The sequence below is a fragment of the Nannobrachium achirus genome (assembly GCF_963921795.1).
Source record: "Nannobrachium achirus genome assembly, chromosome: 7".
Taxonomy (NCBI): domain Eukaryota; kingdom Metazoa; phylum Chordata; class Actinopteri; order Myctophiformes; family Myctophidae; genus Nannobrachium; species Nannobrachium achirus.
The window spans coordinates 56,112,866-56,129,645 of record NC_137816.1 but is presented as its reverse complement, the minus strand read 5'-3'; the positions used below and the strand labels follow the sequence as shown (position 1 = coordinate 56,129,645).

General features: G+C 43.6%; 1 protein-coding gene across 1 annotated transcript in view; it reads right to left on the bottom strand.

Annotated features, from left to right (window-relative positions):
* Positions 1-16,780, bottom strand: part of LOC308289077 (transcription initiation factor TFIID subunit 4) — a gene marked incomplete at its 3' end in the record, with an annotated part of 184,274 nt that overhangs the window by 106,864 nt on the left and 60,630 nt on the right. Inside the window, 2 exon segments of the mRNA XM_080730626.1 lie at positions 1,111-1,241; positions 12,114-12,283. Of these exon segments, the coding sequence (XP_080586752.1) occupies positions 1,111-1,241; positions 12,114-12,283 (301 nt within the window).

Genomic DNA, 16,780 nt, shown 5'->3' with positions numbered 1-16,780 from the left:
TCTGTCGCTGAGACTGCACTCCTCCTGCCACTGCTGCTGCTGCTGCTGCCGCTGTCGTCGAAAAAAGAGAAAAGAAAAAGCCCTCTCTTTGCGTTCTCCTTTCTCAGGGCCACAGCAGTCTTTCTCTCTCTCTCTCTCTCTCTGACTTTTTCCGCTGATGTCAACAGAGTGGCTTCAGAGGGAACGAGATGGCTTCACGCCTCTCACACGCCTCATTTACACAAAACCGCAAAAAAAGACGGAGTGTGCGAAAGGAGACGGGGGACAGCTGTAGTAGTGTCGCTCACCTCCCCCCCAACCCTCTCTCTCTCTCTCTACATCGGGGGAGAAAATACCTTTACAAAGTCGTACTTTTCTGTTTTGTTTTATGTTATGGGACGCAATCCGAAGGCTGCGTTCTTATTCTTCTCACTTTTGATGGAAACCCCGATTGAACGCAGTTATTTAGCAAGACTAAAAGAAATACACAAATATATATATAAATAAACGACATCCCACTGGAGACTGAAAACTTTTTCTGAAAACTTTTTGACTGGCGCTCTCCGCTAGGAGGGCGCTCTAGGTGCGACTGAGAACTTTAATCCATGTACGTGTGTGGGGCGTGCGTGGTGGCGTACGTGCGACCGTGCGTGCAAAATCCACTCGTCCTAGACTCGTTAGTTGCACTCGACTAGTTGCACTTGAAACTCACTCCATAGCTTACAGTATAAAGTTTTTACTGAAAAGGTGCTTGTTTTTCTTAGAATACTATTTCTATGCATTTAATAAAATGGTAAATGGTAAATGGTGCATCACACACACATTCGTACACCGATTGCTGGAGGAAACCATGCAAGGCACCAACCTGCTCACCGGGAGCAACTAGGGGTTCAGAGTCTTGCTCAAGGACTCTTCGACACTAACTCTGGGGGAGCCCGGGATCAAACTGGAAACCTTTCCGGAACCCAACGTGTTCTAATGACGGTTTCTCTACGCCTGAGCCACTGCCAGTGGCCGCCATTTGATGTATTGATGTTGATGTATAGATGTTGATGTATTACCTTGCTTATTGTAAGTCGCACTGGATTAAGAGCATCTGCTAAATGTCTGAATTGCAAACTGCATGCTCACCTTCCAGGAGTCCAGCCGGTGCTGTGCTATGGTGGACACCTTCTCCACCACGGTGCGGAGGCGGGACTGGGTGGCGTGGCCGATGAACGTCACCGCATCCATAGGGACCTCCGTCACTCCAAACTTCTTAGCTGTCGACAGTGGTGGAGAAAGTATTCAAATGTTATACAAAAGTATCAATACTGCAGTGCAGAATTACTCTGTTCGGAATTAAAAATTTGGGTAAAAGTGCAAAGTGCAGTATGCAGAATGTCCCATTTCACAAAACGTATAAAATGTATAAAAAATCTTTTGAAAATAGCAGATCTACAAGCTCACAATGCGTCGCGATGCGACGTATTGTGAGCTTGTAGATTGGCTATTTGGCCAAAATGTATGTAGGGCTGAAGTGGCTAATATAAGTATGGTAATAAAAAGCTAAATCTAGAAGTAACTACCGTAGTAGCTAACGTTGATAAATACATGTAGTGGAGTAAAAGTAAAAATATTGGAAATTGGAAATACTCAAGTAAAGTACAAATAACTCAAAATTGTACTCAAGTATAGTACTTAGAAAAATGTGAAACTATTGCAATAAAAAGTATTAAAAATAAAGTACAGTACTTAGTTACTTTACACCACTGCTGTCAACCAAAGACACACACACACACACACACACACACACACACACACACACACACACACGCACGCGCACGCACACGCACACGCACACGCACACGCACACGCACACACACACACACACACACACACACACACGACAGAGACATAGACATACACACGCAGGAACACACAGCACAGATACACGCACGTGCACAGAACCCCATGCATGCAGAAACAGAGACAAATATTGCGATTACTACACGCAATTTCTCAAAAATGTCAAAATATTTAATGAAAAGGTTAAAGCTGTGAACACTAACATGTTAGGCACGTTCCGCGACTGTAAATTGGGAATGTTATTGCGTTTGTACTTTTTTTTATATTAGAGCTTCATGCATGTCCAGTCCTTTTCCTAACTGATTATATTTGTTTATAAAGGTCGCAAATTAGCCTCGGCTATTAAACCCCACATAAAATGCAACGGTTTCATGTTGTTATAACTTGATACATAGTTGTTGTGTATTGTCCATGTCAAATAAACATACATAAATTCATTATACCAAGCCTCCGACAAAATAGCTTTACAGTAATGTATTGAAAGAAACATTGGTGAGAATGGTCGTTTATGGACACGTCACATGCGTGACATGGGAGGTACAACATAAACGGACAAAGATACTAAGTGTGAAATGGTCGTCTAGGCCTAGAAGGAGGAGGAAAAAAAGACGGGGACATCTTGGGATCGCTACACGCAATTAAAATCCCAGAACACAGGAGGACACAACAGATCACAGGGAAAAGTTAATTTGTTTGAATACTTGCTACCAATTCCAGCAAAACGCCGGCGCGTTGCTCTAGTCGCCGTGGTCCTGCTAAATGCCTTTCATGTGTGTAAACAACGTTGACCATCTCTACCCCGTCCCCACGCTGAGGATAACATCGCCTTCCCCCTCCGAGGCCAAAACCCCCCTCTCTGGAGTCCCATGGAACAGTGAGGACAGACGTTAGGAGCTCTTCCGTCTGTTTTTTAAAACCTCCTTTTAAAATATTCTATTAACATAATTTTCTCCCTGGCAGCCCTTTTACGTAAACCACACCAATTATTTAAATCAGCCGCTACAATACATATACTTCTCATAATTCTCTTGCCATCTCACACATCTTGAAAGGCTGCTCAGTGAATCCTTTGCTAGCCGGGATAATTAGTGTGAAAAGATGGGGAGCAAAAATATTTCTCTGGGTCTCTTTCTGCAGCGATGTCAAAAGGTAAATCTTCCCAAATGGGCTTCATCTTGCTTAGCTGAAGAATAAGATATTTTTACAGCAATGAGGTTATTTTAGAAAAACTTTGAAGGAGGGACAGATGAGGAAAGCACATTCCTCGGCTTTGCAGGGACATGGATTGTTATGGTTTACCACGTAAGTCCTAGAGATTGTCAAATAATTCATGTTTTCGACGTAACTTTATTAGAATGATATAGCATTATGTGTCAAATGAGGGGTACAAGGCAGTGTTCATTTCGTTGACTAAAAAACTATGTCAACAACCTTTTTTTCACTGACAAAAACGAAATTAAGACTAAGCTATGATAAAAAATAAATAAAAAAAAAATTACTGAATGAGCACTATGAATCTTCCCTGTCCGTGAAATATCGAAGCCTCTTGTGATTTGGGAAAACGTGTCAATATTGCTCCAGTGAAGAAGAAAAAATCTAAACTAGGAATGGTTTGACAGGCTTTATGAGATGGGATTTGAACTTGTGACACGGTGAGCACGTGGCATATGGCCAGGAACCGGCGACAGACCCATTTATCATCCTACTCTCAGCCATCTGGACCCAGGTTTTATTTTTGACTAAAGTTAGCCTCATCCAACTGAACCCCCGTGTGTGTGTGAGGCAAGTCAACTCACTGCACTGCACTACAGTCTCTTTGGAGTTGTCTGTGTGTGTGTGCGTGCGTGCGTGAATGTGTGCGTGTGTGCGCCGCTCACCCGTGCTCGTATGCGAGTGTCTGTGTGGTGCGCTGTATCCGTGTTTGTGCGCGCACCTTTGTTTGTGTACAGCTGTGCGTCTACAGGTATGTGTGTGTTTGCATGTCCATACATTGGAGTGCGTGTGTGCGCGCACACGTGTGTGTGTGAGAGAAAGAGAGAGAGAGTGTGTGTGCGTGTGTGTGTGTGTGTGTGTGTGTGTGTGTGTGTGTGTGTGTGTGTGTGTGTGTGTGTGTGTGTGTGTGTGTGTGTGTGTGTGTGTGTGTGTGTCTCAGTAGAGTTAGCCCTTTGAGGTAGCGGGTGGACTATCATTTACTTTGAGGGGCTATTCTAGAGAGCCCCAGCTGTGCGTGTGTGCCGGTCCCCGCTGGTCAGTGGGGACTCGAGTCTGTTTGTCTGTTCCTACAAATGAAACCACTGCCCCGCTCACCTCAAGGACAAGCCTGAAGAATTATGGGTATACAGAGGGAGGGGGGAGATAAATAAAATTAAAGGGGAAAAAAGGGAAACAGAGAGAGGGGAGGAAAATAGACAGAGACCAAGAGAGAGAGAGAGAGAGAGAGATAGAGAGAAAAGAGGGGGATGAGAAGAGAGGGAGAGAAAGACGAGGAAGAGTTTTAGTGATGAATAAAAGACTGCAGTGGTGGTGGTGAGGGGGGGGACGTAAGGTGATGGGAGAGGGAGGGAGGGAGGGAGGGGGGGTGGGAGAGAGAGAGAGAGAGAGAGAGAGAGAGAGAGAGAGAGAGACATAGACATAGAGAGTGGCGGAAAAAAGTACAAAACGTTTTTACTTAAATAAATGTATCAATATTGCAATGTAGAAATACTCTGTTACAAGTAGGTACAGCAAAAGTCTAAAACTGAAAAATTGACTTGAGTAAAAGCACAAAAGTAATGTTTTCTATTAACACATTGGCCGCCATTTTAACATTGACTGTTTGGCTCCCCTGCCATTTTGTTTAATGAAAAAATTTATATATTTTTTTTATATTGACATTTTTCCTAAATTCTGTATTCTGTATTTTGTGTCATACAGTACCTGAAATGAAACAAGACCACCTCTAGTCTCACCAAAAAATAAAAAAATAAAATAAAAAGCTTTTTTTTCTATAGTTGCAGCCATCTCAAAATAGCCATTTTTGACCAAAATCCAGCTATAATTGAAAAAACTGGAGTTATTGACCTTTTTGTGAAAAATCTATTTTCAAGCGAATAACTCACTTGATATTTGTCTTTATGGCTTCAGGCATTATCAGATAAGTGTACTAATGTAATTATGTAATAGGATTTTTTTTTAGAATTTTCTGTTTAGAAAAATGCAGAGAAAAATATTTTTATTGGCTATGTCTGACCATAAAACTCAGCAATTTCACATACTGTTTTGCAGTATTTGTGTGAGTATTTGTGTGAGCCCCCACTTGGGGGCGCGTTCTCTCTGTCTCTGTATGTCTGCTTTGGTCTCAGCTGTTTTTGGGTCTGTACAGGTGCACACACACAAATAGACATCAAAGGGGGCATGAGTCTTTTTTCTAACATGTGCTAGAATGTGAAAATAGCAGATCTACAAGCTCTACAAGCTCAACACATCGCTCTGTGACACATTGAGAGCTTGTAGAGCTTGTAGATCTGCTATTTTCACATTCTGGGACATGTTAGAAAAATGTCTCCCCCTGCCCCAAAAAAATCCTCTGCACTGCCCTGCAAGAGCAGGGCAGACGCATTTTGCTAACGAGGCGAGGCTGTTGACGTTGATCGATCGCTTGTTGGCTGTAGTTGATCGCTTGTTTTGGTGGAGCGTGGGCCAGGGACCCCCAGTCCCCCACCTGGTTCCCTAAGTGTTGGCTGGAGACCAGGGACCCCTTTGTGAGACCCCATCGACAGGGACCACTTGTCCCTGCAACTGGATCATATGAACTTTATGTAACAAATGATCGGCTTATTGATTGATTTTACAATGTTATGTAACTCTGCACTGCTCTGCGGAGGTCGGCGAAGCGTTGGACCCGCGGACCCCTTATTGGTTGTTAGAAAGGCGACCAGGGACCCCCACCTTTGCAAAGGCGATCATGGCTTGTTTGTGGACTACAGTTTGTGGACTAAATACCATTATAAAACTAATATTATAGCCTGGATATATGGGTGTGGATTCAAATCAACCATCATCATTATCAGGTACGTTTTAGAAGCATTTATATGGCAAATTGGCGATAATTGTGTGTTTTGTGTCTTGAGAGAGAGAGAGAGAGAGGCAGAGGCAGATCTCACTATAGCACTGTTTTTTATGGGACTGAACACCATCAGGGGGTCCAACAGGGACCACTGAAACAGAGATACAGTGGAGGGAAGCACACACACACACACACACACACACACACACACACACACACACACACACACACACACACAGCTGTTCTCACACTTTTTTTTCTTCTCTTTTTTTTTCCGGCAGCCAGCCTTTTGAGCTCAAATGCGTCTTTTGCCAATTAACTGTGGTTGGGGAGATTTATACATTTGTATTGCAATTTATACATTATTACAGTCTTTTTTTCAAACACACTTACTTTGATGTGTGATATGTGTGAGACAGAAGGCTCAAATTTTGTCACGGGCTGGAGAAAAGTGTAATTAAACATTACATTATATAAAAGCAAATTCTCGGGACTATCGGGCCTGGCGGGGAACGACATTTAAAATTTCTCGGGACTATCGGGGGAGGCGGGGAATGAGTTAATATTCATCAATCAATCATTAATAATCATCAATAATCATAACTAATAACTAATGGTTTCAAATAATTATAGTGTAGTAAAAGTACAATAGTTGCCTCTGAGATGCAGAGGAGTAGAAGTAAAAGTGTTAAAAATTGGAAAAACTCAAGTAAATGTAGGCCTACCTCAAAATTGTAAATGCCAATCCTGAACAAGTTCGTGATTTCAAACCCAGCCGCGGAGTGCTTTTCCCCAACAAATTGGGGATATAGTTTTATAACACTAGCGATGGGTCAATGGGACCCGCGGGTGAAAGAAAACTACATTTCCTGTGATCCTTTGGGTGATGACGTCATCAGGAAGGGAATAATCTCCGTTGGTTTCTATGCATTGCTCTGCAAAAAACAGCTTTATCTCAGAATCTTTCTCCAAAACGCTCGTCGAGAAACAAATTTTTTCACCGGCCCGTATCTAAGCGACGGAGAGAAGCGGTAACAATTTTTCTTTTCCGTGTGAAAGAAAACATCCTGATCGATATGACAACATAGTGAATTTCCACAACATGGACACGACCGTGGCTTAAAGCGCAGTCAATGGCGGCACACGGTATCTAAATAATTACACGAAAAGTACTCAAGTCTTGAGTACTTGATTAAATGTACTTGCTTTCCACCCCCAGAGATAGATATGAACAGACAAACACACAGTGTACAGATAGAACTGCCCTTTCTCTTTAAACCCATAACGCATGAGGAGCCTAAAAGGTCACAAAGGCTACATCATCTATAACTCCACCCACATCTACCTCTAGCAACCAGCAGGGGCAGCAGAGGTCAAAGGAGGAGGGGCCAAGAAACCAGTGAGTCCACCAATGTGTGTGTGTGTGTGTGTGTGTGTGTGTGTGTGTGTGTGTGTGTGTGTGTGTGTGTGTGTGTGTGTGTGTGTGTGTGTGTGTGTGTGTGTGACTCACTCCCTAGCTTCCGTCGTGGACTGAAGACTCACCTCTTCAGACTCCACCCTAAACCCATAGCACTATTGTAACACTCCCCCTCCCTCAATGACCAAACATGAATCTAGATAGCATTTTTAGGTTTTAGAAATGTTTTTTACTGATTAGGTGCATGGTCTACCTATGTTATTGTTTTTCTAGATTGATATTCCTATGCCTTGTTATATTGTTGTTGATGTACTGACATATTATCTTACTTATTATATTGATGTATTACCTGCTTATTGTAAATCGCTTTGGATTAAAAGCATCTGCTAAATGCCTAAATTGTAAATTGTAAATTGTTTAAATGGTACCAGATATGCACCTCGGCCAATAAAAGGTGAATTGATCCCAGTGCATGATACCCAGTGGATAATTTCACGATACATTTTAATCTCCACAATATGATTATTGTGAATGTTTTTTAATCACGATAGACGATAATAACGATTATCGTCCCATCCCTATGTGTTTGTGCGTTAGGGCTGTCACAATATGACATTTTACATGACGATTAATTGTCACTCAAATAATTGGCGATTAACGATTTAATTGTGTATTTGTCGTTGATAAATACATTTCTGTTTGGCTTTTAGGCTTTGAAGTTGTACATGGTGGTAGATATGACACATAACCTAAATATACAAAGAAATTACTTACATATTTGACAACTTACTACTTAAAAAATAACTTTGATAGTGGAAATAGCCGATCTACAAGCTCACAACGCGTCGCGATGCGACGCGTTGTGAGCTTGTAGATCGGCTATTTCCACTATTTCGGACATTTTTCAACATTCACGATTATGACGATTATGACAAAATAATTGTGATAATGTCAAATAATCACGATTAGACGATTATGTAATAATTGTGACAGCCCTAGCATCCCTATATGTTTGTGCGCGCGCGTGTGTGTGTGTGTGTGTGTGTGTGTGTGTGTGTGTGTGTGTGTGTGTGTGTGTGTGCGGAGGCGGAGCGGCCCAGGACAGGGTGAGGCTGATGGAGAAGGGAGCTGGCAGGCTGCACAGAGCCTCCCTGGGACGGCTGTCAGCTGGGAGCACGGCTGGGACCAATCACTGACACAACAGAGCTACACTGCTGCCCCTGTACCCCAGCAGGGGGCTCTCCCGCCTCCTCCTGCCCTGCGTCGTGCTGAGTGACCTCTCCATCCCCCGAGGGGGAAGTAGGTATTTTCTCTGTTTTTTTTTGCGGTGCTTCAGCTCTCCAACACTTGACCGAGTGTGTATGTCCCGTATGTGCAGTATGCATGTGGACGGTGTATGTATGAAGACGGCCTCAACAGCGGCAATACCGCTGGGTGACCAAGTGGTGCTGCTGAGCAGCCTTGAAATTAATGGACAACACAAGAATTCATATCTAATCTAACTATTAATTTACCAAATGTCTGTCCGCCATAACAGTGTCGCCACCGTGGTAACAATGCCCAACTGACATCAACAAAGCCCAAGTGACATCACTGACTGACATCAACACAGTGCCCAAATTTGGAGATGACATCACAGACTTGTTCTGGACACAAACACCATATAAGGGTATAAAAGAGTGCCAGCCAGACAGACGGATACAACGGGTTTTGCGCAACTGGACATCGATGGTGACTATTCTGCCCAACGGGCAATGGTCTGGGTTCTCCAACATTACTTATGAGACTCCTATACATTCAAACCCTCAACGCACACCCCCGGGCACAGGACTAGTAACTACTAGTAAGACACCTGAGGGTGACATGCAACCTCAGGCAGGGTGACATGCGACCTCGGCCTTTTAGGGCGAGGTCGCTCCAATTCTTGGCCATCTGGCCATTCATGATAAGTTTCATGATAGTTATATGTCACTAACATTCTCATTTTCGGCCTGGGATTTATGACATCAGAAATCTCCATGTATGGGCATAAAAGGTTGTTTCTTTTTCTGGGAATGACCATATATGGACTTTTTATTTGATTTTATCTTTTATTAATAATAATGTATCCATTACGTACATACAATATATGTTATGCCCATACATGGAGATCCCTATTTGAACCAGCCACACAGATATGGGCCATGCCTTTGTCATTTGGACAGTATTTTGGGGCTTTCTCCGCCATGGTAACAGCCGCATGCTGAAACAGTGCCCAAATTTGGAGATGACTGACATCAATGATTATGTCTGGGTTCTCCAACATTCTCCAACGTTTGAGCTTATAGATCTGCTATTTTCAAACATTTTTGTACTTTTACTTTTGGTACATTAAGTACATTTGGATACCAATACTTTTGTACTTTTACTCAAGTACATTTGGAATTCCAGACTTTTACTTGTAACGGAGTCATTCTACATTATAGTATTGATACTTTCACTTAAGTATAAAATGTGAGTATGTTTTCCACCACTGCGGTCTTCACACCAAGCATGCTTAGTTTGAGGTCAAAGGAGAAGATAGCACAACAGGTAGCGTTTCGCTGTTACTACGTGTCATCTTTTCAACACCCAAACCTAACCCTTACCCTAACCTCCGTGGGGTGAGTCGCTAACCCTCCCGACGCTCCGTTGTCGAAATGATGACACGTAGTAGTAGCGAGATTTCACCAGCACAACATTCCCCGTCGTGCATGGGGTAGCACAGCTTTTAGTCTGATGTGCAATGAGGACAACATTCACGGCAGGACATTATTATTTCATTTGAATAAAGCAAAACAGCGTCTGGTTGAGTGCTACTACACACATCTAATCCAGCCAGTCAGCCACTGTCTCAATCCAGCATTTGGCTGGTGTTGCACAGAATGCACACCGTATAACATTCAACGTTTGCTAGCCACTGATTACAACACAGGCCCAAATACTGAGGTCTAGAGAAGCAAATGTTTATCAATCTGATCAATTTAATAGATTATTAAAAAAATAAAAAATTGGTAGGAAACAACTGAAATGTATTTTGTCCCCATAGATTTTTTTTTTTTTTTTTGTACGACAAATAATAAAGATTATCACAGAAGCTTGGAGATTATTCGACAAATCAAACAAATTACAGATGATCCCTAATGATCCCTCAGAAAATAAGGGATAGCTCTACTGAGGTCTTGGCAGGGGTCAATGGGCTAGGGATAAGCACCTTGAGTACACGGAGCAGTTAACTTTATCCTCTCACTGCCAGTAGTAAGGAGGCTAATAAAGACATTATCACATGAGAGGCCCCCATGTGGGCCGGCAAGAGAGGCCCGCTTGACTCTATTGATTAGCAGCACACAACACACCGTTACGGGTAGCTGTGTGCCATTGAGAAGAACAAAATAGAGCTGAAATCTCACAGGCCAGACTCATCCTCTAAAACGGTTTATTTTAGATCACAGGACAATCTGACATGCAACCTTCAAACGACAAGGCCCATAAAGTATTTATGTGCCTGCCTGGGGTCCAAGCCAGTTCAGACAGCCACTGAAGAATTCATTAAAAGAGGTGAAGAACAGTGTATCAAACAGGAGAAAATAGAGGGAAAGAACGGAGGCCAAACAAGAGAAAAGTCTTGGCATTACTGAAGGAGGGATACGAAAGATAAAGCCGTCTTGACTCATGGCATTCATGGCACTCATTACAAATGCAAAGCAACAACGGTGTAATATTGTAAAGACAAAAGATGTTCACTTCATCACACACTCAGGGTGGTCTGGCAAAGACATTTTTTCTGTGAAAAACAACTGTCCTACCTTTAAAAGTATGTTTTAGAACCTTCCAGGGTGATCCAGCAGTTGTTTGTTCCAAATGCAGCAATTTATTCCATTTTTGATTGCATGTCCCACCCGACCACGGCTCCATACAGGACCACATTATTCAATCATTAATCCGTTGGAAGGTTCTAAAAACATACACTTACATACTATATAGTACTTTCCCTCAGGGGTCTATACTTGGTCCACTCCTTTCCCCCCCCCCCCCAGTCTCCACCAAATCGCATAGCAGATATGCGCAGATCTACAAGCTCGCAACGCACCTACCGATGTGAGAAATGCACAGTAAGACCTAAAAAGTCCTACAAAATATATTCCTGACAAACACTACAGAATATCCTCATGTGTCAAAAACAGTTACTTTTCAGGATTCAAATTCAAAAATAGAAAAAGTAACAATTCGACAAGTGCAAAACGCAGCGCAAAACGCGACGCAAAACGTGTTTCGAGCTTGCCGCTACTTTTGATACTTGTGTGACGCTGTAGTGTGATAAAGTAGGGCGTTAAGTATGACAAAAACACACAACAGTTATAAAGAATATGGAGATGAGAGGTTTCTTCTGCCTGCCAGCAGCAATGTTTTTTCTAGAGCATCACATTACTATTGCGTCAGTATCGTTGAAATATCTGTGAATTATCTGTGAAAGAATATCTGAATCATTTTGACATCGGTTCTATACTATACCGATATTGCTTTTTTGGGGCTTTTATGCGTTATTGATAGGACAGTAGACTGACAGGAAAAGGGGAGAGAGCAGCAAAGCAAAAAAAATTAAGTTTTTGTCGAATTCCTAGGACAATAATTTGATAACAATAAATGTACCCCCTTTGATTCAGAAAAAATCAAGTCTCCATGGGGTGAGTAATCGATAGAAAAAGAGTTTGGTGGGTGAACTACTCATCAAAGGCACCGCTCACTTCACACCGGGTGTGATTTCCCCCCACACCCCTTATGTGTGTGATGGTGCGTTTGTTTCACCTGTCTCCAGGATGCGTCGGTGCAGCAGGCCCGGGTGGAGGAAGGCCTCGTCCTTGCAGGAGCGGATGTGCGTTCCCACCAGCTCTGAGTTGGTGGCCAGGATGCGAGCGCTCTCCTCCGTCAGGTTCACCCCGGCCATGGACGCAACGTCGTTGATGTCGTCGTCATCCCTGGAGAAAAACACAACAACAAGCGTCAAGAGAAATCAATCCTGGGACCCCCAAGGGGCCCTTGGGGGAAGGGTGGGGGATGGGGTTCTAGGGGCTCCCCAGCAAAAGAAGTTAATGTAGCATCACAATATATAGGCATATATACATTTTTATCCCACCATTTTGTAACCCATTTTTCACCCAGTGCCAATAGCCTAAAAGCTGTAATCCTGGGCGCTGCTCTCTCCAGGTTGGAAGAGGTGGAGCAGCGCCCAGGATTACAGTTTTTAGAACTGAGCTCATGCTTCCTTCAGTGCATGAGGAGTGAGCAGGCCGTTTCTTATCCCCTGGAAGAAACAAGTTATTCCAGCCAGTTCCTTTCCCCTCCATCAGGCGCCCCGGCTGGCCAAGGGGAGGCAGTATAGAGACCAGGATTACTGCATGTTTTAGTGAGGGTACCTACCCTAGGGGACAGGGAGAACATGCAAACTCCACACAGAAAGGCCCTTTTGCCAACCCCACCTAGGGTATGGGCACTGAGGACGCGAAGGAGAGAAGAATACGCCCCCAGCGTCCCCCGGCGGGAATCGAACCCAGGACCTTCTAGCTGGCATCACAATCATTTTAACCACTTTATCCATTTACACGTTGGCTATTTAAAAATAGCAGATCTACAAGCTTGCAGCGTGGCACTTCATGCTGTGCTGCGAGCTTGTACATCTGGCACAAAACATTTTCAGATGGGGGCCAAATACATATCAATTTGGGAGGTCCTTATTGTCAGGAAAAGGTTTGATAACAACCTGCAGGGTGTGTTTGTGCAGGGAGATGGAGAGAGCGTCTGGGCTGAGGCAGGGTGGCTGCTGGGTAAAGACGCTCCAGAGGGTTGGAGCATGTTGTTTGATGGATCTGGCTGTAGACACCAATACCAACACACTGTTTACACTCCACTAGCCTTCACTGAGTGGACAAAGGTCTACAGTACACCGGACTTCACAGGGCTGGTTTCTAACCAACCAACGATGCTGGCTTCACATACAATCATTATGTACTGTATGATCGAGGAGGACGCAATACACATTTGGAGATTATTGTATTGTCTTAAGGCCTGCCCATACTCTCTCTCCGAAACCGAACTTTTCGTTGGAAAGGTCTGGTTCGACTACAAAATGGCGTCACTTGAGACTCCTGAAAAGCATTACCTCGAATTAGAGTTGCAACTCTCTGAAATAAAAGTTTGGTTTCGGAGAGACTATGGACAGGCCTTGAACCTGTGTTTGTCGTATGCTATTTTCCTTCAGTGATGCAAAGAATTCCTTAAATTGTCACGTCATTGACATCTGGGGACTCCCCCAAAATCATGTTGGGAGATACAGGTTGAGAGACCACTGGACTGGACCAGTGCCATGCTCAACAAAAGTTTTTATTTTTTGCAACAAAATGACAGTTTCTGTTGCAAAACAATCTATATTTATTTCTTTCTTTCTTTCTTTCTTTCTTTCTTTCTTTCTTTGCTGACTGCAGAAACAGACGAGAGTGCAAAAAATTGTGTTTGTTGGGTGGTTATGATGTCATAGCTAACATCATGAAAGGCTAACAAATATACAAAACAAGATGTTTAGATTTAGTTGACTGAACAGCTACAAATATGCGGTTTGGACAGAAGTCTGCAAAGCTAGAATGTGTGCCTACCATTCTAGACCGAATGAACTCAGCAAGTACTGTAGGTAGAAATGAGACAAAAGCAATTAAAAAAAAAGCAATATACTCACGGTCAATTGGTATACTTTTGTTATTCAATGGAGGTGTTTGGTGTGTGATAAATATAGTTTAATGTCAATAGGACACATCGTGTGCTCCCTTTTCTTTATAACTTAAGGCCTTTCTTATACCTTGTCGTATGAGGGTGTTGCATAAAGAAAATATATCTCTGCTGTCGGGCCGAAACCTGCTAACTCCAAAATGGTTTTATTTTCGGGAAAATGAGCTCAAATGGAGCTAGGAGGTTTTGACCAAAGGGCTTTTTACTACTTTTCATTGGTTCAATATTATTTCAACCAACACAGAGACGTAAAGGGTGTTCAATAGCACATATTTATGAAAAAAAGAGAGGGCCAATCGGGTGGAGTTAGCTGGTTTGGCAGAAAGTGTTGATTTAGGAGATTTTGTCCCAAGCACTTTTTACTACTTTTTTTTTTAAAAATCTGTTAAGTTTCACCTTCATTTATTAAGTTTCACCTGGCGGGCCGTTTATTGTACAATTTAGGAATGAAGCCGTGGGCCATATAAAATTCATCATCGGGCCACATTTGGCCCCCGGGCCGCACTTTGGACACCCCTGGCCTAACGTTTTCAGCATGTCTCTGCACCCAGGGCACAAAAAAAAAAAACGTTTATCCCATGCGTGGCGGTCTGGAGCGACTCTATGGTCATGACCTGAATAAGCCTGAGTGTTGACGTGTCCTGCTAACGGGCCCTGGGCCCAGAGCGAGCGAACGGTGGAACCTCTGAGTATGGCGCTGACAAGAGAGAACTCAAAGAACCGCAGAACACACACAGCGCGGCCACTCATCCCCTTACGGGCTCAAACTCCACAGTCGTTTTGTGTTTATGCCACCGTCTTTTCCGCCAGAGCGTGTGTTTGACTGTTTGTGTGTGTCGTCGTCGTCTCCCCCGCGTCTGTTTATGTGTTCTTGTGTTTTGGTGTGTGTGTAGGGACATGCTGGCATGTCAAGTTCTTTCAGGCACACACACACACACACACACACACACACACACACACACACACACACCCACCCACCACTATGTCACTATTCTGTGACTACTTGAAAAGGTAAGAAAAACGGAACATTGGCAGCAGTGGTTGTATTATGTACAGGGTCCCATCCTCTTTTACAGTACACTTTAAGACATAATAAGACAGAATAAAGCCATAATAAGAAATAATGTGTTGGTAATTAGAGCTAATATATTTTATTAGACAGAAACAAAGACAGAATAGTAGAAAGAGCGAATACATTCTCTGGCACCGTCACCTGCCGCGGAACTGCAGCGGCAGACACTGCCGCACGACCGCTAGTTCGACCAGCAGTCGCACTGCATCGCCGGCGATAGGACCAGCAGTCCCGCCAGTAGGACCGGCGGCCGCCGCACGGACCGGCAGGTCCCGTAGCGGGAAACTGCCCGTCCTTGCGGTGGTGGCTGCCGCGGCAGTTATCAGCGATGACGGTGCCAGATAATGTATTCACTTTCTGCTATTCTGTCTCAGCCACCACCGCACGGACGGGCAGTTTACCGCTACGGGACCTGCCAGTCCGTGCGGCGGCCGCCGGTCCTACTGGCGGGACAGCTGGTCCTATCGCCGGCGATGCAGTGCAACTGCTGGTCGGACTAGCGGTCGTGCGGCAGTGTCTGCCGCTGCAGTTCCGTATTCGCTCTTTCTACTATTCTGTCTTTGTTTCTGTCTAATAAAATATATTAGCTCTAATTACCAACACATTATTTCTTATTCTTATTCTTATTATTATTATGTCTTATTATGTCTTAAAGTGTACTGTAAAAGAGGATGGGACCATGTACAGTTTGTAGTTACTGGGCCAGCGAATGAGTTAAAGTATCAAAAGTAAAAGTATTCATTATGCCGAATGTCTCTTGTATATACAATGTATTCAAATCTTTTGAAAATCGCAAGCTCATAATGCATCGCATCGCGACACATGATGCATCACATTGTGAGCTATTTTCAAATGGCATAAATGTATTTGGGGCTGAAGTGATTAATGAATGTTTTGTAATAATAATCGAAATCTACAGTACAAGTAACCGAGTTTTCAAATAATTGTAGTGGAGTATAAAGGAGTATAATATTTGTCTCTGAGATGTAGTACAAAAACATTGGAAATACTCCAGCAAAGTAAAAAAATATATATACCTAAAAATTGTGTAAGTACTTGAGTGCATGTATTTAGTTACTGTACACCACTGAGGTCGTAGGAAGCCTATATGAAAGTTGACACGGCGCAGCAGGAGGTTGACAGAGATGATTAGCGCTGGTACACCTTCCACTCCACTCATCTCCTCTCTCCTCCAGCGCTACTGCTCATCATGCCTCCACATAGTTAATCTACCCGACGACGGGACCCATGGATAGGTTGGGATTATGCCGCCCCCTCCTCCAACTCACGCAGCGTGCACACACCTGTCACTGTCACTTCCTCATGGATAGCCTGACCCTGTGGACCTGTGTATGTCCAGACCTGTCCGAAACGCAACAGAACCTTTGTAAACATGCCCCGAGATCACACCATGTGTGAAGTGAGCGGTGCCTCTGCTGAGTTCTTTTCATTAACTTGTTGACTGCCAGGATTCAGAGCGTTTTCCCAAGGCATTCCAAGCATTCCAAAGACGCCCACGGGTGTGCTAGAATCGGAAAAGAATCCTCGTCCAGACGCGACCATCCATTTGAAAGATGGAGGCTTCCGCGTCAAACTCCAGCTCGTCGCCACATACACACATGCT